Consider the following 25,227-nt stretch of genomic DNA (forward strand, 5'->3'; position numbering starts at 1 on the left):
CCACGAACTCCTATGTTGGCCTGAAGTTTGGTGACACTGAGCATGACGCTTCGTGCCCCCGGGTTCCAAATCCCCACATCACTGGGCTGTGCCCCGAAAGCAGAAACCAGGGGCTGAGCTCAGCTCTGACCACCAGCTCCTGGCCTGGCACCCAGGGCCTCCCTCCACGCACCCCTGCTCTGTGCACTCAGCCCACTGTGCCCTCTGGGGCAGGTTTCGCTTCTGACAGCAGCTCCGTCTGTGACTATGGGGTAGGGGGGTAGGTCCGGCTTTCCACTCCTGATCAGGGAGCCTCACCCCCAGCTCTCCCAGTCTCGATCAAGAAACACACAGGAATAACTGTGGGTTGTCTCCTCTGACTTCATGGTTTATGTAGTCTCATTCCCCAAACCTGGAAACACCCTTTCCCAAGCAGTAACACCCGACCTCTCCCCCTCCCACGTTCTCCGCTCTGCGGCCTTGTGTGCTGTGCTCCCTCCCAGACCCGAGTCCTCCCGTCAGTCCTTTCATGCCGGAGGGGCCAGCAGAAGCTGACTCAGTGATGGGCCGACAGATGCGGTAGATGGGACGGATGGACAGATGGTCGGTCCGTGGACAGATGGAAAGATGGATGGATGGATGGATGGAAGGAAGGACAGATGGGCAGACAGGCATAGACAGGTGGACAGCTGATGGACAGGTGGATGGATGGACAGATGGATGGACAGACAGGCATGGACGAACGGATGGATAGATGGATCGACAAGTGGGCACAGACGGGTGGACAGACGGACAGACAGATGGTCAGTAGATGCGTGGACGGATGGACGGAGGGAAGGCACAGAAGAGGGACTCCTCCTCCGTGGAGGCCACCATGTCTTTCTGAATTTCTTGGACAAGCAGTCCACACCCACCCTCATAATCATGCCCTCTGGATGCCAAGCACGTTCTCAGTCGGGAGGTTGTGTGGTTTGGCCGCCGCAACCCCTGGACGGCAGGTGCACCGGCAGCTCAGGGAAGCGTGAAAGTCCCCAGACGGGAGGGGCTACATTTCTGACAGAAGCACGACCTGCAGACGGCTGCTCTCACAGGCCTGCCCTCTCCCACCTGCTCCTATGCGTCCCAAGAGCCCCAGAAGCATCTTGATCCCTCCCTGAGCCTCTCATTGCCGGTCTTCAGCAGGCTTTAAACAGAGAGATTCAGAGAGCAACAAAGGAACAAATAAAGTCCCCGCTACGAAAAACAAAACAGGTCAGCTGATAGCAAGGGGCGTGTCTGCCAGCATTTGTCGAGGTTGCTGCTTCTGCTCTCCAGAAGCAGCACCAACAGAAGCGTGCGTCCCCCGCCCGCACAGCCACCGCGCAGCCGGCACCCGGCACCAGGAGCCACAGAGCCGCACGCGGGGCACCGGCCCAGGTGGGCAGACTGCACGCACAATCGGGCGGGGGCAGGCGGGTCTCACAGGCGACAGCCACGCAGCAGCCACGGCTCCCCGTCACGGATGTACTCGCCCGTCTGCAGTAAAAGATGTAACAGTGCAGACGGGAAGGAGCCAGGGGCGCCGCCCACAGGGGGTGCTGGGGTCTCGTCCCGATAAACACGTCTGTGCCCGCACGCCGGTGTGTCCCACGGCATGGTCACCACGAGAGGCACCACAGGTCTCCACCCGTGGCTCACCCGCTGAGGGGAGGGCGTTCTCACGGCAATTCCACGGAGCCTCCGACGGCCCGGCCCACACGCCACCTGCTAGGACATCACCGGTTGCCCGCTCCCCTCCCACAGCACCCCAAACCACGGCCCCTCACAGGGGTGACCACTGCCCACCACCCAAAGGGTAACAGTAACGACTCCCATCCAGCTCCGACCCCTGGGGGCTTCCCAGAGCCACAGGGGAGATCTGCTCCTTCCCACGTACCCGTCACCCGGGGCCCCAAATGCAAGTTTTCCCCTTTTTCTTTAGTCTTGGCTTTCCAAGCCAACCTGTGTGCCCGCCGAGGTCTGCCGTTGCCGCAGACACACAGCTGGACCTGTGTCCCCAGGGGCTGGGACCCAGCACAAATGCACACAGGGCCTGGCAAGCGCGGTCGTCCAAGCTGGCTGCCGGACGCCCTCGCCGACCTCCAGGGCCCTTGTGCTGTCCCTGGGCACGGGCGGAGATGAGGTTCTCCGTGGAGACTCTCCGACACAACGCGCCCCACTCGCTCCCACCGCGCGGGCCTCCACACACAGGACTCCATGCCTTCTTTAGCCCGGCGCGGAAAACTCCATTTGCTCCCCTAGCCGGGCTCAGGACACGATCCCGAGGACTCCCACCCCCACCCCGCGTGTGCGTCCTCGTCTTCCCCAAGGGATCACCCCCTCCTCACACAGAAGGGCGGTGACAACGTCCACACTGTACTGAAAATAACAGTGAAGTCACAAGACAGCTACTAACGGACGGGGCAGCAGGGAGCCCCCGGTGACCCCAGCCTCCCCCACCCCATGCCTCCCGCCTGCCTGCAACCTGCTCCGGGAAATCCCAGCCCGGCAGCTGTAGAGGCCTCCTGGAGCCCGCACACGGGGCCGAGCCGCGGGGACAGAGGCGCCCACGTGGCCCCAGCTGCCAACCCGTCCTCAGCCCCGAGCACCACTGCCCCTGGTCAGGTGCCTGTTACTCAGTGAAGCCGCAGGCAGGTGGGCACATCGGGGACTCTGTACGAGCCATAGAACACGCAAATGCGGCTTATAAAACATTCGGAGGCCGCGTGGAGGCTGCGATTAGGAAGTGTGGCCAGGCTACCCCCAAGCCACTTGTGTCGTACGTGACCACACGTCTGCAGGCAGCGTTACACGACGTGTAGAAACGACACGTCTATGTTCAGACACGGCACCTGAATTCCAACAGGCACTGACGGGATTAAATTACCCGGGGGCTCTGGCAGACGCGGTGTTCACCGCTCCCAGCATCCGTAACCACGTCCAGGCCCGCAGACACCTGACACAGCCTTCCCGGCTCATCACAGAGACCACACGGCTCCTGAGGGCCCGTCCCCTTCAACCACAGGTCGTTAGTCATTTTAAGGCTGTAATTTGGATCCGAGGCTTTAAAATACACATCCCGGGCGCCGAGTGACTTGCTCTGCGATCCTTGGTGAGGGGAGGTGGTGTGGGAGGGTGGGACCTCCTGACAGGCCACGGGAAAACGGAACCACGGCTACCACGTCCTCCCGAGGCGCAGTCTGAAGCTGGGTCCCTCGCCTCCTGCCCCCTGTAGCCCCTTCAGGTAGGCAGCCGCTGGGGGGAGCCTCCCAACAGCACCCTCTGCCCCGTTCTCACCCCAAAGGCGGTCGCTGGCCACGTGCCGCGGGCGCCCCGGGCGAACACTGCCCCCCGCACGCCCCGCATCCCCGGGAGACCCGCCTCAGCACTGCCGCGGGGCCGCTCACAGCTCTTGGCCAGCTTGCTTTCCTCTCTCCTCCCGGGCCCGGCGTGGCCTTTCTTCCTCGTCCCCGTGACAGAAGCCCACCCCCCCCAGGTGCCGACTGCACCCTCACCGTGTGCCGTCCTGCTTTGCGCGCACACACACCCTCCTCCCCAAGAACACACAGCGGGGGGCCACGGTTAATGCTCAGACCCCGCGTGCACTTCCCCCAGACCCGCCGCTCGCCACCCGGGCAGCTACCCAGCCTGGCTCTGCCTGCGTCTCCACCACCGCACGCGGGGTATCGGTACCTCCTTCCAGGGCGGGGGTGAGGCCTCAGCGGGATGACACCCACGAGCTACTCAGAACAGCATCTTATACCGTTACCCGTGCAAAAAAATTATTCTGAAATAAGTTAAGGTGAAATTAGGGCTTCGTGAACGTGTCAGACTTAACATGTGCATAATTTTTCTCTTTCCCAAGACTCCACTAAAACGACAACAAAGGATTCAGAAAGGGCATAAACCCCCAACAACACAGAAAACAGGGGAAGTGAAAATGCAGAAAGTATCTCATTTTTAAAAAATGGAAGGTGGACCAAGGAGTCGGCAGAGTCGTGAAGAGTAACGTGAGGGCGCCCCGGGGCCAAGGAGCCCCAAAAAGCCCTGCAGACGGTGGGGCGGGCGCGGGGAGGCAACGAGCGCAGAAACAGTTCAACCCACGTGCCCTCCTCCAGGGCAGGTGCGGAGGCTCGTTCTCAGGACACCCCACTTCAGAGATTTGGGGGCACCAGCAGAGAGCAGGGAAAAGGCACCGTTACCCAAAGCAGGCGCTTGAGGGAAAGCGTAAATCTGGACCAGCACCGCCGCCCGCTGCTCTCCCGCCTGTGCAAGAACAGCGGCTCCAGGCCGCTGGCTTCATCCCCACCCCGGAGACAAATCGGAGGCTCTGCCCGGAGAGGAGCAGCGGACCTGCTCCATGTGTGTAGCCGGGGATCCCCTGCAGATGTGCACGGCTGGGGACCCCCTGCCTCGAGGAGGTGGCTGAATTCCAGCCCAGCAGGTCCAGAAGGGACCAGTGGCACCTGTGCACACACGGCCCCTGTCGTCACCATGGACGGTCATAAGCCTCCACTTCGAGAAACACTAGGTCACACCACAGAGAAAAAACTACGACAGCATCATCCTCAAAGATACAAGACAAGAAACGAGACCAGGGTGCCGTTAGATAAAAAGGAAGGGTTCCTAGTAATTAAAATACGGCAGCTAAAACACCTTGACAAAAAAATATGGGAAGAAGTTGTGGAAATCTCTCAGGAAAGGAGACAGATGGAAGGAGGAGCAGGAACATTCCGGGGGAGTCTGGGAGGGCCAGCGTCCTGCAGACAGGAGCCCGGAAAAAAGGGAAGGACAAGAAGTCATCACAGCAGCGATACCAGAAAAGGCCGCGTGAGGGCGCCGTGCCGGGACGCCAGGGGCTGGGCGGGCCCTTGAGCAAAGGGGCCACGGGGCCACGGGAAGCACAGCGTGGAACCCGCCAGCTGAGGTCCTTCCGCCACGGCCGCCCTCACGCGGGGCATGTCCCCCACACTGCCGGCCACAGCCCCCAACCCTCCTGCGGGAGTCACGCTCCCTGGGGATGATCCGCGGCCCAGTCTTTGGGACAGCGTCTGGCAGTGGCACGGCGTCTGCTTGAGGCCAGTCCCAAGGACAAACCCCTGTCTGAGAGCATGGGAGCCCTCGGCCCCGCCCTTCCCTCTGCAGCCCGGCCCCTCCTACCACCACCCTTCCCGCCGCAGCCCGGCTCCAGGGAACCGGCAGGACTTTAGCTCCAGAAGCTTCCGGGTCCTTCTGAGCCTCAGCACACAGGCGAGCGAGGCCCCCCACGGGGTGCGGAACCGGGTGGGGTGCCGGCTGCCGCCCGGATTGAGAACCGCATCAATCCTGCGTAGGAGCAGAGGTGGGAAAGCCCCCGGGCGCAGAGTAGGCCTTCAGGAGTTAGCGGGAAGGGGCTGGGACGCTCGTTCATACCAAGGCCGTAAGGTCCGCCCTGCTTTGCCCTCCGAGGAGCCCTCCTAGGAGGCGAGCCCCACAGGGGTGAGCCGTGGGCTCGTCCGTCTGTCTGTCCAGGAGCTGCAGGAGCTCAGGGAGGGAGAACCCGAGCGGGCAGGCCTGCGGCCGGACGGGTTCGACGATGCCCAGCTCCCCGCGGGAACCTGCCCCTTCGGGACAGAAGCCCGTGCTGCGGAGCCCTGGGAGGACCAGGCGAGCTCCGGCGCCCTCTCCTGACTTGGCGCGAACCAGCCGCCTGCTCTAAGGGAGGAATGACCACAACTTTGGCTCCTGACATACACGTTTGACCTGCCAAATCCTCCTCGTGAGGCTGCGGGCCGCCATCTCCTGCTGGGGAGGGGGGGTGGGGGGTGGGGCGCCGCCGTCCTCGTAAATGCAGGTGACCCTCCGGGCCTACGAGAACCAGGGCAGCACGCGCCTGCTGGCACCCTGACTCGGGGGTCGTCTGCCCCCCACTACCTCACGGAACCCTGAACGCAGAGCCAGATGCCCACCGGGTGCCCGGCAGGCCACAGGCGCGGCCGCAGTGAGCAGGCGGGATCTGGATTCGGCACCGGGAGCGTCGGCCTCCACGGGCGAGGAGCACAACGCCCCGGATGCAGGGAGACCCGGCAGCTGACCCCGCGGATCCCACGCTCCAGGGCCACCCTATTTTGGGGGTGGGGGCTCCCCACAAGCCCCCCTCCACAGATCACCCAGCACACAGCTGCTCCTGGTCCCGGAGCCACGGACGCGGGTCTCAGGTTGAAGTATGAAACCAAATGGCAGGAACATGGACAAAAGTTGGTTAGGTTTTTCTTAAGTGCAATTAACTGTAACTGCAAAAACAGTGCTTGTAATATACATGGACAGGCAGATATGTGAAGTTTTCATAAATGAATGAGAAAAATATAAAAATCACCAACAGAAAAACTGAAGAACATGAACCGACAATTCGTGCGGTTCAATGCAAATGGCCCATAAAAATACCGGGGTGTCCTCGCTTCCAGGTTGTTGAAAACCCTGCGCCCCCTGGTGACAATACTCCCACGCAGGCTGCTCCTCCTCCAGGAAGCCCGCTGGTACCTGCACACAGATGAACCCTCCCCTCTGCTCAGCGCCAAGCTCCCCAGGAACGCGTGCCTGACGCGCTCCAACCCGAGCTCCCGAGTTCCCTGCCAGTGAGCACGCTCAACACCAACCGGATCCCCTCGGGCGCTTTTTGCAGCGAGTAATTACAGCTTCGTTTCCAGGATCATCAGGCCATTTGCACCCCCTGAAAAACCGCCCCTGTTTTTTCAAGCACCAGATATGCAGCACATCAGTTAAGTAAATTCTGCAATATGCATAATGGAGAACACTACAAAGTGAGTTAAAATTATTTATAAGAGATTAATTTTTGAGAGACGACAAAAGACACCATGATTAATTGTTAAGCAACAAATGCAGGTCACAAAATCACGTATACAGTCCCGTTTGGGGGGAAAACGTGCACATGTAGAAAAGATGCCCGCATCTCACTTTCAGCAGAGTTCATGTGACGTTTACTTCCTTAGTTTTGTTCTCTAAATCACCTTTAAAGTCTCAACAACAAATCACACGCACACACAACCCCTTCGCTATGGGGGAAAGATTAAAATCTCTAACCCAAGGGGTCCCCGGTGATCCCTACACATGGTCTCCCGGACGCTCCTTGTCCAGCTGCCAGCTTTGATCCCTCGGCAGGAAGAAAAAGCCCAGCCCCCGGGCTCTGTGCAGAACCCTCTCCATCCGGCCGCCTCCAGGCCCCAGATGACCCATCTTCAGAAAAAAAAAACTAAATAAGGGCACACTGCACTTGAAGAAAACCTCAGACTTCCGCTAAGCAGCCAGACCCCCGCTGTGCAGACCTCAGCGGTCCTGTGACCTGACCGATGCTGCTGGTGGTCCAGGAGGAGTCGCACGCGCCCTCAGAGGCGGGGGGATGGCTTCCTTGTGTCCGTCTGGCCAGTTTTCCGGAGTTGCCAACGTTTCGTGCCATTCGCTGTGTTCAAGGCTGGGCATGTGGAGTCCACAGAGACGCCCACGAAGCCCCCCCTGGACCGCCCCCCCCTTTATAAACTCCTCACCTTCTCGTGCTCCCCCTGCGGCTGCTGCCTCCTACTCAAGGAGAAAGGACCGGGCTGCACCGGGAACCCGCTGTTCCCCCCACACGCTCGCAGCCCCCTCGGCCGCCGTCCGAGAAAGAGCTGCGTGCTGAGGTCTCGCCAGGAACGCCAACCACGCAGAGGGGCGCTGGAACCCCCCGTGACCACCAGCGAGCTGACACAGGCGCTGTGCCCTCGCCTGCACCCTGCCACCCCTAGGGAGTTCCACCAGCCCTCCCCCAGCACCCCTGCACCTCCCTGGCGCCTCACCGGCTTCTCCAAATGCCCCCGGGCACTGTGACCAGGCTGAGGCACAGAGACGCTCAAGGACGTGCCCGAGGTCATGGGCTGTGCAGCTGGGATTCAAATGCAGGCCCCCGGCTCTCCCTGCGCCCCAGCCTCTGTCTGGGGAGCCCCTGGCGGACCCCCAGCCTGCAGCCTCCTCTCTGGACCACCAACGCTGATCTCTGGGACTGCTTCCCAGAGGATGACTCTAAATCTGCTTCCAGAACCACGACTGCACCTGCCATCCTGATGCCTGCGGGCAACTCCACCTGCACATCAAACTCTAAGTGTTTTCAGACCAGAGTCATCTTCCCAAAATGAGCTCTTCCCCCTGACGTCTCCATGATGCGCACGGACTCCACACTCCTCCCCGGCGCCTGGACCAGAAACTCCACTGCCGTTCCTCTCCTTCCCCTCCGTTCTCTTGACCTCACCCTTCCCTACACGTCCCCAGCCTTCCTTCCCCCCCATTCCCGCCCCCTCCCCTGGACCTTACTGCCCCCACACGGAGCACCTGCCCGGTCTCGCCGCGGCTGGACCAGTCCCTGGAGCGGCGCTTCCCGGCCTCAGGCCCAGGGCCAAGCTGGGCCACGCGCGAACCCCTAAAGCGTGGCCCAGACACACTGCTCCTTTCTCGGCCCCCAGGGGCTCCCCGATGACCTCCTGATGAGTTCCTGGGAAGGAAACAGTCTGCAAGAGATTAGGAAATCACGCTTCCTGTTGGAAGAGGTTTTGTTCGAGGGGAAAGCGGGCAGGGCGCTGGGAGATCCATCCCGGTCTGACGTCTGAGGCGCCAGGGCCGAGTGCCCCCAGCCTGCAGGCGGTGGGGCCGGGGGCTTGCATGGGACCCCGGCCCCGGTACTGCTGGTTTGCTGGTCTGAAAACAGGCAGGAACACAGGACCTACGCCACACGGCTGGACGAATTCGTACGTGGAAAGAAAACACTCGGAACGTGAGAGGCACGAAGCAAGTGGGTGATGAACACCGGCCATCGTTACTGCCGTCATAGTCGTGTTATCATGACCGCACGTCCGGCCTCACTGACCGAGTGTCCCCACAACACAGTCTCAGTTCAGGCCAGAGTGAGTCCTCACCGGGCAGCAAGCGAGCCACACACCGGCCCATGGGCGGCCCTGCCCGCGTCCCTACACGTCACCCGATGCAGACGTCTCCCTCTTCAAACAAGTCTGAACCTGTGTCTCCGCACCCAGACCCCATGGCACTGCTGCAGAAGCAGTGGTTTTGACGATCTCAGCACGGTGAGGCTCCGTGAAGCCCCACGGTTTGTGCTCATGAGCGTGAAGTTCTCCGCATGACAAGTCCCGGGCGACGCCCGCTCCCGGCTCAGGAACCAGCACACACGGCACGGCGTTCACGGGAGCCAGGGCTTCCGCAGCACATGGGGCCTCTGTTCCCAAGGGACACATCGCCCTGTGTGCTCGGGAAAGACAACAGCCCGGCCAGCCGTATTCCTCAGAGAGGGACCCGTCACACCAACCTTGGGCGGTGCACGCACTGGGCAGCTGACCGCCAGTGCCGCCTGTCCAAGCCGCAGGGGGCTGGGACCCCAGGTCCCAGGAGAGGGGACGCATCACATGAGGAGACAGAGACACAGACAGACATCTCCCAGGAGGCAAAGTCTAGCAGCCGCATAGCAAAGTCTGCAGACCGTCCCCCGTGGCTGTAAATGTGTTTCAGGAAAATACAGAGAAGGATGTGATAGCTCGTGAGCATGTGACATTTATCACCCAGGACACGGGGGGCAGGGCGGGAAGCACCTGTTCAAGAAGGCCTGAAGCGGGTTTGTGGAGGAGGCTCACAGGACTAATGGAGGCAAGGACCCCTTGTGTTCACCGAGCCATGATCTGGGCCAGACCTTGCTGTGTGTGTGTTTCCTCCTATTATCTCATTTAACGCAAAAGACGCCTGAAAGGCGGGCACTGCTGTTACAACCCCAGCTGTCTGCAGGGGCGCGAGTGACATCAGAGAGAGGAAACTGGGGTCCCTGGCCGGCTCTGCCGCTCACCAGCTGTGAGAGCCCCGGGCCCGTTTCTGCACGAGTAATGACCGCCACCTCCAAGGTCCCTCCAGCACGGACGCGGGCCGACCACAGATCTGCACGACAGGGACATTGATCATGTTTCCAGTATTCATCACGGAAAACACTGTTTCTCATATGCAACGAAACCATTGGTTTGTAACACAGGAAACGGTACCATAATCACAGTTACGAAGCCTGTAATGCCTCGGTTTGTGGTAACGACGGGCTGAATTACAGAGACAACGAAGACAGAGGCATCGCTTTTGCAGGTTTATTGAAGTATTTTTCATTCTGTCTGCATTTTCAGGGGAAAAAATAAAGATGGATATTTTTTCCACAGCGGCAGAGCTTCTGGGTCCCGCCCGTCATTCGTGTGAGCGGCGCACACACAAGTCTTCACGCACACACGGGGGCGGGTGGGGCACTCACAGACCGTGGGAAGCTGATCCTCGGGCTGGAGGCTGAGGGCTCCCAGGAGGCAGTGAGCAGACAGGGTGACCGTCGGGAGCCCGGCCACCGCCCGCCTGGATGAGGCCGCCGAGGACCCGGTGCCCCACAACCACACCAGGCACACAGTTGAGTCGGACACTTAGAACATCGGAAGGACAGGAAAAAGGAACAGAGCAAATGTTTGGGGGAGAAGAAACCCAGAGAAGATAAATGCGAATGACTAAACCTGCGGTCAGAGCTCCCCTCCCGTTACCGTAGACATCAGCCGCCACGTCTCCGCAGGCCGGCTCCAGGCAGTAATTCAATATTTACCTGACCTAACCCAGACGCGGCCCACGGGGTGGCCTGGGAGCCACGAGCGATTGATTTTGTAGTGGCCAGCGGCTGTAATCGAGTCACAGGAGTGTCTAGCAGCCGGCTGATTAGGTTAGAGCAAACACCGTGGCCTATGATTCGGGGAACTCTGCACATTTGAACTTTCAGATGATCCCGGGGCCCCGGTGTCTGCACGTTAGTCTGCGTAGCTTGACCTCGGCCAACGCCTGGTGACTGACTCACCGAGTGGAGAGATCACACGAGTAGGAAAGCAATGGTTTACTGACCCCCATCTCTCTCTCTCTCTCTCTCTCACACACACACACACACACACACACAGGCACAAACGTGTACACGCCCAAGCGTGTGCGCACACGGGCAAGGCCACGTGGCCACGCCAGTGTTCGTGCTGCTGCTGCGTCCGTCTCGCTGCCACCCTTCCTCAGAACTCGGCTCTGGTATCACCTCCTCCTGGAAGCCTGCCTGGTCTCCCCCGGCTGGGATAAGAACTCTGCGTCCTCACGGTATCTTCTTGTCAGAATTCACATTGGTCTTCCTTGGGTATCCGCTGAGGACTGACCGGTGTCCCCCCCAATTCACATGCTGAAGCCGAAGCCCCAGTGTGAGTGGGGAGGTCGCAAGGGTGGGGCTCTGAGCCCGTATGACTGGTGTCCCGATGAGAAGAGACACCAAGGGCCCCTCTCCCTGCCTCCCCTTCCACGCCCGTGCACACCAGGGAAAGGCCTCGCGAGGCCCTGGCAAGCAGGCACCGGGGAGCCTGACGCACAGCCCCCCAGAACTTGTCGTGGCCGCCCGGGGTGGCCTGTGACAGAGCCCACACGTGGGTGCCACGTCCTCGCTCCCATTTCCGGTCTGAGCTCCTGGAGCAGGGCTCGCGCACAGCAAGCGCTCAATAAGTTCCTACTGAGTAAACGTGATTGGGGGGGGGGGGGGGGGGGACAGAGGCTGGAGCTCAAAGCCCTGCTTGAACCCGTCAGGCCAGAGTGAGGGAACCTCGGGCCCTCGCAGCCGTCACTCACCGAGGGCAGGACAGGGTTCAGGGTGTCCTTCCGGCCAGTGACCCAGGCGTCAAAAGCAAAAGGGAAGAGAGTCAGAGGTAACAAGATGCTCAATTCAATAACACCCCGGCTGCAGAGCCCACCGACCTGCCGGCCAAGTCGAGGGGCCAGGCCGGGCTGGCTACGTCCATCTGTGCTTCCGGAGATCTGGATGGAGCGCAAGCCTGGAGCCCAGCCTGGAGGAGGAGGCAGCCGTCCACCATGGAGGCCCGACTGCTCAGGAGACCCGGTTATGAAGCATCTAGATGGCGGTCAGGTAAAGAGTCGGCGGGGCCCCTGCCCTCTGACAGTGAAGACAAGTAACGATGGAGACGACCCCGCCAGACACTGCCCCTGTGATGGCTGTTCGAGCCTCATGGCACCCCACCCCCATCACACAGACGTGGAGGCTGAGGCACAGACACATCAAGTCGTTCCCCCGACATCTGAAGACAGCGGCAGGTCCGGGATTCGCTTTGTTCTCTCAGTGACGACGGCACAAGCCACACGGGAGTCTTGACCTCGTCTCCCTCGTCTGCAGGCAGGGGCCCCAGCTGCGGGGAGGGCGTGAGCGAGCCCAGCACGTAAAGCAGGTGCAGTCAAGTAGAGCGGGTGAGGCCCGGGCGACTTGCCCAGGGGGCCCCGAGGCCACACACCATCCAGCAGACCCCGAGGGGGAGCCGGGGGCTCCGTGTAATGTCCCGGACCAGGCGGCCTCCCAGGGCTCTGAGGACACGTCGACTTCTCGGACGGGGGCGGGGGTGGGGTGGGGAGGGGAAGGGCTGGGGCCGTCCAAGAGGTCACGGGAGGGGTAGGGAGAGGGGTGAGCCGTCTCTGAAGGGACAGGAAGACTGTGCCCAGGTAGGAAAGGGACGGAGGGCCGTCCAGGCCCGAGGAAGTTGCTGGCAGCTCAGGGCGGCGTGAACAAGTAGATTCCTCAGGCCTCATCCGGGTCTTGCTCCTTGCCTTCCCGGGCCAAGGGGGCACCCCTGGTGCAACATCTTCCGGAAAGATGGGTATCAAGGAACACGCGGCCACTTGCTCTGCACCGGGGGACGGCAACTTTACGTGTGGGCCTGAATCCAGGAAGAGCAGTGGAAAGAGGCTTTCAGTGTAAACCAAGGCCCGAGGAGACTCAGGCTTGCTGCAATCTGCCACTTTTCTGCTACGTCACTGAGAACATGACCCAGTTAGCGGCAACATCCACCCAGCAGGTACGAGAGAATAGCCAAGTACTAGAGGCCGAGGTGCGTAGGAGAGAGCGGCCGAGCGAGGGGAGGCCAGGCGGCCGCTATGCTTCTGATTAGGGCCCGGCAGCCACTCCACACAGAGCCACACAGCGAGGCGAGGCGGGGGGGAAGAGTTTCAGCCGCCACCCCAGCTGGTGGGGACCCGCCCACGAGCGTGGTGGCCACGGACACAGGGCAGTTTCACCCCCACTCCCAGCCCCCAGAGAGCGGGGTCTCCCTGCATCCGGAGGGGACACGGGCCCAGTGGTCTGTGTGCTCACTTCCATGGAAATGAAAACCTCGTGCAGACTTCCCACAAAGCCGCTCTCCGGGGACACGTGCCCGCGACCCTACAAAGCCACACAAGGCCCTCTGCCACTGATGCAAGGCACACTGAGCAGGCTGCACATAAGGACCCTTCCCCAGGTAAGACCCTGGCACCGCACAGCCCTGAGGACAGGCCAGGCCCACAGGCGGCACCGAGACTGGAGGGCAGACAGAGGACCCCAGGCCTCCGGCCCACAGATGCCCAAAAGCAGCTGCAAAAGGGTCTCAGGAAAGACCACACGCAGCTGGCACTCAACACAACAAAGCGTTTGGTGATTCCCTGGATCCAAACGCAGCTCCCGATTCTGGGGTCCAGCGCTCCCAGCACCGAGGTAGTGTGCAGGATGGGGGCGGGGGGGCAAAGAGAGGGACACGAGGACCCCCAGCCACCGTGGGCCCTGGGCACGAGGGTGAATCATGTCCAGTTTCTCCTCCCCAAGGCTTCCGTGAGCACAGAAAAGGCCGCCGGGCCTTCCTCTGGCTACACAGGACCTTCTGTGCCTGCAGACGCGGCTCCCCCTGAGCACACCCATTGCTGCCCCCTGAGCTCTCACATTCGTCCCCGCGGGGGAGGCATTTCCGTGGAGCCGTGGAAAGAGGTCTCCTTCCAAGCTGCGATCCTGACGCCGGTCCTGCCGCCTCCACGCACACAGCCCACCCCCGTGAACCCCGTCAAGTGCAGGGGACACCCCTCTGCCCCGATCGCAGACGAGGAAAACAAAGCGGGGTGAGGTCAAGTGACCCGCCCAGAGAGGACAGCGCTGGCCACAGGGGTGGGCGTGACAGGGGTCGCTCCTCTGAAGGTTAAGTGGCAGCAGAAGGGCAAAGGGCGCATGCAGCCCCTGGAGGGCGGAGAAGCCCCCCCGACCAGTGACCCCGGGAGGGAGGACCTTCCGGCCTCGGGCTCTGCCCTCCCAGCCCCCACACCTGTGCACAGGTGCACGGCCAGGTGCGGACGTGCAGAGTCCCAGGTGCTTGAACAGCATCCCGAGAACAGCGTGGGAACAAATCTCGGGCCCACGTCTGGAGGAGCAGCCAGCCCAGGGCCAAGTCCCGCCGTGGTTTTACTATTACCGTGGCCAATACGGTGGGCACAACTGCCTTCTCGTCTTGACACATGAGTGTGGGTGTTTCCCAGGCTTCACCCTCCAGCCCTCCTCATGGCTCCCCCCGCACGCCCCTCCCCAGAGGGCCCCTCCCTCCGTGCGGCTCCGCTCCGCTCCCCCTCCCCAGAACCCGACCCGGTCTCAGCTGTACAGATCGCGACCGAGTGGACGTCCTGAAGTCGACACAAGCCTGCTGGTCACGGGAGCCCCGCCCGCCAGCAGCCCTCCTCCGCCCACACCCGCCAGCTGTCGGCCACATTCCCGACTTCTACAGGCACCTGCTCCTCTCTGCTCAAAGCCCTCATGGGATCGGCCTCGGCCGGGGGAGAGCTTTCGACCGGCGGCCCTGGAGTTCGGGCCGAGGGCAGCGCTCCGTTCTGTCCCGACTGTGCCCTCTGCAGAGCCACCGGCAGAAACACAATAAAGACAGTGAGCAGCTGGGGCGCATGGCGGCTGAGTTGGGTCACGATCCCAGCCAGCATCGTGGGATCGAGCCCCGTGTCGGGCTCCGTGCCGACATCGTGGAGCCTGCTTGGGATTCTCTCTCTGCCCCTCCCCTGCTTGTGCACATGCACCACCCCCCCCCCAAGGAATAAATAAATAAAGGCTTATACCTTAAAAATGACTAAAGACGACGAGCAGAGATGGCTCTCCCTCTCCCCCATCTCCACGTTGCTAAAAACTCCCTTCCTAAAACGAAGATCCAGGCACATCACGTCCCTGAAGACACAGGCTGTCGGCTCTGACTGCCTCCAGTGGCGGTTCAAGCTCCTGATCCCTGCGGTTAGCGCGGCCGTGGGTCCGGCCTGCCTGCCCTCTGCTAAGGCTGCCCTCTGGACGACGGTCTCTGGTTAGCCTTCCCTGTGGACCCGCCACACCACGTCCCGACCACGGGGGCCACGGACCAGCACCACCGGGTGTGCTCGTTACCTACTCAGGTACTTGTTAGGCGACAGCTTTTCAGGACAAAGGAGGCTGCCGGTAACCGCACCACCCACGGTGAACGGAACAAGCACTCACTGCTGGTCCGTCGGTGAGGGTTCTGGCCCCTCGAACACTCATCGTCCCTCTGTCGGTGCGTCCAGCCCCCACGACAGCCACGGCAGGCAGACGGCGTGCTCCTCCCATTTCACAGGTAGTAGCAAGGAGGCTGAGGCAGCAACTAGGTTACCAGCCCTTAGCCAGCCAGTGACCGTGCCAAGGAACCCCGGCATGTGAACTTTGTCTCGAGACGCCAAGTCGTACCCCCCACGCCGTCACGACAGGCAGACGAGGACCTCTTGTCTACAAACACTGGTGTCAGTGGAAGGGAGGCAGGAAAACACGGAGTCCCCCGGGTACCACCCAAAGAGAAAGAGCTGGCGAGGCTCTGAAGTCGACACAGCAGGGGCGCCTGGCGGTTCAGTCGGACGAGCGGCCGACTCTTGATCTCAGCTCGGGTCACGAGCCCAGGGTCACAGGACGGGGCCCCACGTCGCACTCTGTGCTGACATCGTGGAGCCTGCTTGGGATTCGTTCTCTCTCTCTCCGTCCCTCCCCCACGCTCTCCCTCTCTCTCTCTCAAAATACATAAATAAACATTAAAGTAAAATTTAAAAGTCCACACAGCAGTTCACGGCCAGGTTGTTTCACAGCAGAGGAAGCGCAAACGTGACTTAAACAGAGGTGGCCCCAGCCAGCCATGGAGCGCATTCTGTCACGCCATCCTTAACGTGCACGTGTCCCCGAAAGAAACGATTACAACGCACTGTTGGCTGGGGTTCTGACACTGAGACTCTGAAGGGTCTGGTTCCGAGAGCCCCTCTCGGGATGAGCCCCCTAAATCCATCACACTTCTGCAAAGCAAGACTACTTCTCGCCGGGACAGAATCAGCTTCTTGTGAGTTTGCAGGATGAGGGGGCCCAGGGTTCCTCCGCGTACTGAGAATCTGAACGCGGGAGGCCAGATCCAGAACGCTGCCTTACATGCACAGACCTGAGGAGAACGTCTCTCAGGAGAACGTCCTTCTGCCGGGCTCACCTCTCAATCACACACGTCTTTCACAAACGCAACCAGACCGAAGAAAATAAGATCTGTTTGTTCGGTGACTCTGAGGAAAAGGAACAGAGCCCACGAATGACCTTCCTGGTCACTCCGTTCCCACGCTGCTAGCTCCGCGAGATAAGCCACCACTTTCGAACAGAAACCTCGGATAACCAGGTCGAGTCTCCATTTCCAAAAACCCTTACTCATCCTCCCTCTTGAAAAGTTCAATTTACTGGGATGATGACAAATGATCACTGGTCAAGCTTATCAGGCTCCCCAGCTCCCCTCCCTTCTCAGAATAAAATTCCATTCCCGGGGCCTGGGCCTGCCTGTTGCAGGTACATACCTGTGTCTGCCCCCCCCCAGCCCCCCGGGGCCCTCAGGACCTTCGCTCTCCATCCGCTAGGATGCTCCCAGGTGCCCTGTCATTTCCAAGCAACTTCCAGATTATTTTGTTTTCCTTCTCTGACGTTCCGAGCTTACCTCGTTTAAGATTAATAAAGCAATTACGATACTCTCAATTAAGAAGCCATCTAAAAATGCACTCTTAATTTGTGCGCAACCCCATGATTTGTTTGTTTTTCCTCTTGAGCGGATAATTCCTTCTGTCTTAGAGTAGTACAGCAGTCTCTTCCTCAAAGAAGAAGAAATATCGGACCAAATCCTTCCCTAAAACTCAGCACCTTAAGCTCAGTCCGTGAAACGCACCTTCCTGGACAGCAGACTGGGCAATTTCAGATTTCGCCAACTACCAAACCCTATTCTTACCTCAAAGTTAACCTTCCAGAAGGAGCAGTTACTCACGCTCATGACCCTCAGATACAACTGTCTTCTTCCGCTTGGAAATGCACTAACTACGCTGTCCTGTACCTTACACGACTCGAAGACAGGTGTACCAGTCGGGCCCACGGGACGTGGAGGGGAGCCTTGACCCACCCGCCTGGCTCCCAACCTGCTTTGTCTATTTTGAGACACTAGGAGATCCACCTCGCTGAAAATGTTTCTTCAAATTAAAAAAAAAAAAAAGGATGGGGAGGGAAAAAAATCAAAACCTTCTCCTCATCCTCCTGGGTTGCCAAGAGAATCAAAGGCAGTGATAAAGTCCATGTGAAAACAGCCGGCAAACAGCACATAAGCACATATTAACTAAAATTAATCGCAGGAGAAAGGGCCTCGCAGATGAAGGCCGTCACGCCGAGGCCACAGGCAGAAGGTGGGGACAGTGTCCCAGACCCCGTGCGCCCACCCTGTGCCCCTCAGCGCGATGGAGGGGTTCCTGGCCTCATGGCTTCCTCACGGGTTCCTGGCCACTTCCTCCCTCCCTTCAGGGCTCAAGGCGCCGGCACTCAGGCCTTCACTTTCTCCTGAGTTGTGGGGTTTCATATTGTTGATTTGCTTGTGTGTTTTCCCCTTTACGGTCATAACACAAGACTTCACTTATATCAGTTCCTAAGTATTTGGTAACTGTGGCTTAAAAAGCGATGCTCGCCTTGAAATACAATTTAAAAAAAAACAAAAACGCATGTAGTGATTGGGATTTCCACACCTACAGAAAAAACTCGTGATAAAAAAGATAATCTGGGTCGCTGTGCCTCACTTAGCGGCTGGGCGACCCCGAGCAAGTTGCTGAATCTTCTGTGCCTCAGTTTCCTCGTCTGTAAAATAAGAACCAGGAACAGCGCCAGCCTCAGACAGGTGTGGTGGGGATCCGTGAGCTAACAGGTGTAATCGCTGAGCGCAGCCCCGACACGTAGTATACGGTCTCTAAAGGTTCACAATCGGTAGCACTGTTACTAGTGATTTGCAGACCGGTCACTCACTCAGACGGTGGCCAGCCGGAAACTCTGTTTCTCCTTTTCCCAATCGTCCGTGTTGGCAACAGGTGCACAGCTCACTCTTGTGAGAATGGACCAATACGTCGACAAAATGGCGAATCTGACCCACGAGAATACGCATCTGATCCTAAAAGTTGTGCTTGGTTTTGGTGAAATGTGACTGAAAACACATCAGCAAAAAATATTTTTCTGCCCCTTCTTTCCCTCAGTTCAGAGCCAAGGATCCCAACGGTCTCTTCAGACACTCTGCTGCTGTGTGTGGTTATTTCACCGTCAGACACAAAACAAACTTGCAAAGAAGGCAAGGGTAAGGAAAAGTAGCCTGGGGAAACCAACCTTCTCGTCCATATCGGTGAACAAGACTAAGTTCTAAACTGAATAAAAACGTACACGAGGGGCGCGTGGGGAGCTCGGTCGGTTGAGCTACCGGCTCTTGATTTTGGCTCATGGTTCGTGAGTTCAAGCCCCACGTGGGGCTCTGCGCTGACAGAGCCTGCTTGGGATCCTCTCTCCTGCTCTCTCTGCCCCTCCCCTGCTGGCTCACACGCTCACTCTCTGTCTCTCGTTCAAAATATAAATAAACTTTTTAAAACAGCGTATGTCAAAAAAATAATCGTACGCAAGCATTTCACATCTAAGCTTCTGAGAAGTAACCGGCCCGGACTCAGGTGTTTCCCTGGGAGCAGGACTGCGCCCCTCGCTGTGGGTGCCCAGGGCACAGAGCAGACACTCGGAAAAGACCAACGTGTGGGTGCAAGACAGAGAATCAGCTTTACGGAGAGGTCGGCACCCATCAAATGCCTGTCATCACGGGATCAAAGAACATCAGCGACGTGGAAAGAACTGAGCCCGGGAGAAGCCGCACCTCTGCCCGAAGCCACGTAGCTATTCAACGGCAAAGACTGAACGTGATCTGTCAGCCCGGGAAGATGCCAGGCTCTCGCGCTGCCACAGGGCTCCCCGCGGAGGGCAAGTCTCCTGGCCTCTGGGAGCTTTTCAAATATACGTCGGACGCCAGGAGAGATACTGTGGGTGCTTCTCTCCACGTGTCCAACCAGTATTTACTGCAGGGAGATCGTCACCTCCCCCTTCATTACCGCGGGAATTACGGAACCACGGACTCTCTCCACCTCGCCACTCAGGCCTCGGAGATGACCGATCTGCTGGCTGCCGCAGGAAACCCTTCCCGTGTCTGCGACAGCCCTCAGATTCCACCTCGCGGGTACATCGACAGAGCTTCCAGGCTGCTCACATGTATTAAGGCCTTTTGTTGAAGAAACACACTTTGTAGTTTTGAGGAGTTGGGACCTCGGTTTAGAGACTGAGGTAAATGCAGTTTGAAATCGTGACTTTTAGACACAGCGTTGCATGAAAAGCTCCCACTCTACCAGGTAACAAAACCTTCTCGATAAGATGCCAAGGGCCCGGCACCTCCAAAGGAGTGAGCCAGTCAGAGCATTTGTGTCTTGGTGTGGGCACAGGGCCGGATGCCATGGCCATGTGGCCTCAACAAGACCCCAAGGAGCTTGATTCAACCCCACTGGTGTCACAACTCTGACGCACAGAGAGGGCAGTCAAGTGGGGGGTCCCAGGTCAGCAATTTGCAAGCAGAGAGAGGAAACCAAGCACAGCTGCCCCAAACCCCTCAGCAGGTCCCCACAGCCTGCGGTGAGACATTCAGAATCCTCACCAGGCCTCCCAAGACCCTTACAACAGGGTTCCAACCTGTCTGCCCTCCTTACTCTCTGGCTCCCTGCAGATACTCTGTTCTAGACCATCCCTACTCTCTGGCTCCCTACGGACGTGCTGTTCTAGATTAACCGGACTGTTTGCTCTCCCTGAATAAGACAACCCCTGACCGCCTCCACACTTTTGCACGAGGTGTCTCTCCCCCTCCCTCGGTGCTCCAACCACCCCTCCCACAGACACCAGCAGAAGGGCCACCTCTGCTCTAGAGCCTCTGAGGATTGCCCCTCCAGCCTCCGAGACCACCTCCAAATGGAAGTGGCCTCAACTACCCTGAGACCCTTGCACTGTGGTGAGCACCCGCGGTAATTATTTTCTAAACAGTGGGGCAGGGATCTGGGACTCCTTTCCTGCTGTCGGTCAACATCGGCAGAGCCTCTCCTGTATGTCAGATGCTGTCCTGAGTGCCTGAGACACAGAAGTGAATGAAGTCCAGGTTCTTGCCTACAGGGGACTGACGGTCCAGTGGATGAGACAGCTCTAGCAGGGAGGGTCATACGTGGCGCAGTGGCAGCCCACGTGAGGGCCCAGTGGCCAGGGAAATACGAATGACAGCGCTTTGAGTTTGGAAGTGAAATTTGTTCACTGGGCAGAAAACCAGAGAGTAAGAGAGGGTTCTTCTAGGCAGAGGAACATTATACACAGCAGTGCCTAGCACAGGGTGTGGAGGGGCACACGGTATCTATTGAACGAATAAAGCAAAGGCCTGGAAGGTTCTGGCACTGTCCCAGCCCCCGCCTCATTACCACCTGCCCTGACTCAGTGCCTACGCGGCTTCCATCCCGCACACAAGCCCTGACGTCAGGTCCTCGGTTTACCCAGGACACTGAGGCTTCCAAGGCCCCAGGCACCGAAGCTGTGCAGTGTAGAGCCCGGCCTGCGATTCGGATGGGACATGCTAACGAATCTGCCCTCAGGGACTGACTTACAGGGCAAACTCTTAGCCCTCTTCCTGTGCGGTGCGAACCCCGCAGGCAAAGCCCCAGCAAGCGCATGGGAGGGAGACTCTGGGGACAGTGGGGCTCGTGTCTCTCTGTAAACCTGGTGTTAGTCCCCTCGGGGATTGGGTCTCTTAGTGGCCCCAAATGAGGGCCCTTTGTCCTCATTTCCAAAAAACAGCCTGGAAAGAGCCACAGAGCAGTCACTTCGGGCCAACTCGGGCCCACGGATGCTCTCCAAGGTCTTAAAGAATTGAAGCGAGTTTGCCTTTCCAGGACGAAGCGTTTCTCTTCTGACAAAATTCTTTTCCTCCTTCGTCTGGTCGTCTTCTCAGTTCCTCCCCTTTCTAGCTCAGGCTTTTTCTGTAATACTTGCATTGGACGCATGCTTTTTTTCCTCCTAGCTGAGACTACAAAATCCTGCTATTGTTCTGTTTCTTTTCCCCTTGGAAACAATCAAAAATGAAAATCCACATTTCAGAACAGTGTCTGTTAAAATACACATCTTTTTTGTGGACAAAAGCAAAAACAAAAAAGAAAGTCTTCTGTGAGGTCTGGTTTTCAGCTCTGTGGATCACAGGAAAGTCGTGAGACCTCTCCTCCCGCCCGCCCCCTCCCCACCCCCGGCCCTTGCACTTGGTGACTGGGAGTGAGTCTGGGGTCAGAAGCAACTTGTTGAAGGAATGCCTTCGTCTAAAGCACTGCTAATCAGTGTGGTCCTCCAACCGTTAGCAAGGCATCAGCTGGGAGCGTGTTGGAAACGTGGAATCTTCCGGACCGACCCCCCAGACCAACCAGAATCTGCCTTTCGGTAAGATCCCAGGGAATGGGTCTGCCTGTCAACTCTTAGAAGCACGGGTGAGGAATCAAGGGATTTGCTTCTGTGACCGCCCTGGAGCCTGCGGGTGGGTCTCTGCCCCGAGAAAGAAGTCTCTGTATGGCGTCCTCTGTAGGACAGCCCCGCCACCCTTTGCACCCAAACTGTTTACTCGTGGAGGGATTATGAAAAGACGATCCTCTCCCAGAAGCCACACGGGCAGCCCGAGGGAGTTCAAGATGAAACCGAGGTGGGGGCTAGCCCTTCCGCGGTGCACGAGTGCCTGAAAAGGCCCAGCTCTGAACTCAGACGGGACAGGCGACGCTCACCCCGTCCTCCCTCAAGGCTCTGGACGCCAAGCGTGACGGCTTCTCCCTCCGAAGATGCGGTAACGGGCATGTGGTGTGACCAGACGGTGACTAACCTGAGCCCGAGGGGCCGTGCTGAGCACTGAGCTGAGATTCTTGAGGAGAATCTCTGTGAGCACGAACAGTAGCATCGGGGGCACAGCCACCACGCTGCAACCAGGCCGCCCTCCGAGCTCACGCTTCCAACGACAGCGGTCGGGTGCTACACAGATAAACCCCAATATCCCTCGCTCCGAGGGAGAAATGGGCCCAGGGGATGGAAAGAGCTCATGGACCTGGTTTGAGAGATCAAAGCTTGAATGGAGGGGGGAGGGAGGGAAGAACAGGGAAGGAAAAGGCCCAGCCCCACACGTGCCCTCCTGGCCCCCAGAAGCTATGGCCGCAGCCCCGGCAGGCGGCACAGCTCCTGGCCAGCGGCCCCTTTGCCCACATCCTCTCTGAAGAGAAAACCTGCCTGGGAGACTTTTCTATAAATACAAGAGCACCAAAAACGTCCCCCCTTGTTAGAAAATCAAACAGCCCAAACCCGTCCCTAGGGTAAGGCGAGCGTCTCATCACTAATTCTGAGACCAGCACGTCCCAGAAAGCTCCTTGATGCTCCAGAAGTCTTTCCCACGGCTCAGCAACATGCCCCAGCTAGGGAGGACTCTGCCATAGAGCCCCACCCGTTACCCCTCCCCCACTTTTGCTAATTTGTTACCCATGCCTTCCCTCTCCGCCTTCATTCTCTGAAACAGCAATATTTGAAAACAGGAAATGGCTTGCGTATATCAATCAATACCTGCTTTTCCACCAATTATCGTTTATTTATATACGAACAGCAGTTCAGCTCCGGAAACACGAGCCTGCCCGTCTCACAGGTGCGCAAGCGCTCCCAGAAATGCGGAGCGGGCAGCGATGACCCAGAGCGATGAGGTCGCAAATGCAGACGAGGGTCCCCATCTGTCCTCCTCCTCCCCTCCCCCATGAACCCCAACAGCTGGAGATGCACCACTGAATCGGAGGCTACGATTTTACTTCGGCCAGCTTCTGCTGCACACGGCGCCCTAGACCTCACTCCCCGTGACAGACCCCGAGGAGCAGAGCGGCCCCAGCGACACACCTCCGGGAAGCCCTGCACCCCACCCCGCCCCGCCCCTACTTCGTGCAGACGGAACACACCACCCCCCCAGGAGATAGAAAGTTAACTTTCCCACAACCCGGTCCCTCCGCCGGCCTGGCCCGTCCGCAGGCCCCACACGCTCACAAAGGGGGTGCCCCCAACTCTCGCCTAAACCCAGGGGCTGAAACCTGGGGCACAGACAAGGGGCAAAGGGCCACAAACACGCGCTAAGCACGAGGCACCCCACTCCCCTCTCTCGCTCTCTCCTGGCCGAGGGGGGAATAATGGGCCAGGTTTATGGTCGTCGTCCCCTCCCCCACCCCAGAACCAGGGGCCAGGCCCGCGGTGGGGGAAGCCCCACACAGACCGCGGGGGCGCCTCCGGTCGAGTTGGGGAGCTCCGGGGGTCGCGATCTGAGGGTGGTCTCAGGCCGGCGGCGGGCCCTGGCGCGCGCCCCGCAAGTCCCGCCCGGCCGGCGCCCCCCCCCCCCCCAACCCCCCCCACCCCTGGGCCCTGCGGTCACTCACCGCCCGTGAGCTGCGCGGGGCCGAAGCACAGCGCCAGCTGGAACCACAGGACGGCGGCCAGGAGCCGGCGGGGGGGCGGCGGCTGCGGCGGCGGCGGCTGCTGCCGCTCCAGGCATCCGTCTCCGGGGCTCGGCTTCATTCCATGATGCATCGTTCCTGCACCGCGGGCATCCGGCGGGCGGGCGCCTGCAGCCGGGAGCGGACGCGGCGGTGCCCGGGCCGCGGGGCCGCCCCCTCCTCCGCCGGGACCCCCCACCCCGCCCCCCCTCCGCCTGGACCCGGCCCCCCACCCCGCTACCCCCACGGGACCCCCCCACCCCGTCTTCCCTCTGCCGGGACCCCCCCCCCCTGGACCCGAGCCTCCCCCCAACCCCCGCTACCTCCCACGGGACCCCCCCCACTCCATATTCCCTCCGCCGGGACCCCCTACCCCGCCCCCTCTGCCCGGACCCGAGGCCCCCACCACGACTCCCCACCCCGCCCCCCTTCACTGGGATCCGAGCCCCCCCCCCACGCACGCCCCCGCCACAGGACCCCCTACCCCGCCCCCTCCGCGACCCCCCACAGGACCCCCTACCCCGGCCCCTCGGCGGGGATCCGAGCGCCCCCCCTACAACGTCCCATTGGACCCCCCCACCCTGCCCCCCTCCACCGGGACCCGAACACCCCCACGACCCCCCACGGGACCCCCTACCCCGCCGCCCTCATCCGCCGGGACCCCCCCACCCCGCCCCCCTCCGCCCGGACCCGAGCCCCCACCCCACGACCCCCTACGGGACCCCCTACTCCGCCGTCCTCCGCCGGGACGAGCCCCCGCCCCACGACTCTCCACGGGACCCCCCACCCCGTCTCCCCTCCGCCGGGACACCCCTACCTCGCCCCCTTCCGCCGGGACAGAAACCCCCCCCACGACCCCCCCACAAGACCTCCTATCCCGCCCCCCTCCTCCGGGACCCGAGCCCCCCCAACCACTCCGCACGGCACCCCCCGACCCCGTCTCCCCCCCCCCCCCCCGCCAGGACCCCCATACCCCGCCCCCTTCTGCCGGGACCGAACCCTCCCCCCACGACCCCCTACGGGACCCCCACCCGGTCCCCAGGCGCACGCAGCGGGAGGCAGCGCCACGGGGCGCCGCGCGTGCGGACCGCGGGGGAGGGGTGGCCAGGCGGGGGTCGCGCCGGGACCGCGGCCGCCAAGTCCGCAGCCTCTCCGCGTCCCCAGGCTACAGGAGCACTTTTCCCGGGCCTATGCGTGTCCCTGTCGGGCATCTCGCGGCGCTGCAGCGGGTCCCCGCAGCGACCCCCACCCCCCACTCCGGCGTCCGGCCCGGGGTCGCGGGGGTCCTCGCGCGCCGCCCCCTCCCCGGCCACGGGCTCCCGTGCTCACCTGCGGGGCTCCTCGGGCAGCCGCCTTCCCGCCTCCGCCTCCGCCCCGCGCCGCTCCGACCCGCATCTGTGCGCGACCTCTGCCGCCGCCGCCGCCGCCGCCGCGCGAGCCAGA

At 60.4% G+C, this 25,227-nt stretch overlaps 1 protein-coding gene across 2 annotated transcripts in view; it reads right to left on the reverse strand.

Annotated features, from left to right (window-relative positions):
- Window positions 1-25,227, reverse strand: part of SUSD4 (sushi domain containing 4) — a 95,863-nt gene extending 70,636 nt beyond the window's left edge. Inside the window, exons 1-2 of one of the 2 annotated variants that reach the window (XM_042976231.1) lie at window positions 25,114-25,227; window positions 23,728-23,913 (exon numbers count right to left, since the gene is read on the reverse strand). In XM_042976231.1, the coding sequence (XP_042832165.1) occupies window positions 23,728-23,878 (151 nt within the window). In that variant the 5' untranslated portion in view covers window positions 23,879-23,913; window positions 25,114-25,227. The remainder of the gene's footprint in view (window positions 1-23,727; window positions 23,914-25,113) is intronic. The other variant, XM_042976232.1, reaches the window with a different exon arrangement.

The sequence above is a fragment of the Panthera tigris genome, chromosome F3 (assembly GCF_018350195.1).
Source record: "Panthera tigris isolate Pti1 chromosome F3, P.tigris_Pti1_mat1.1, whole genome shotgun sequence".
NCBI classification, from domain to species: Eukaryota; Metazoa; Chordata; class Mammalia; order Carnivora; family Felidae; genus Panthera; species Panthera tigris.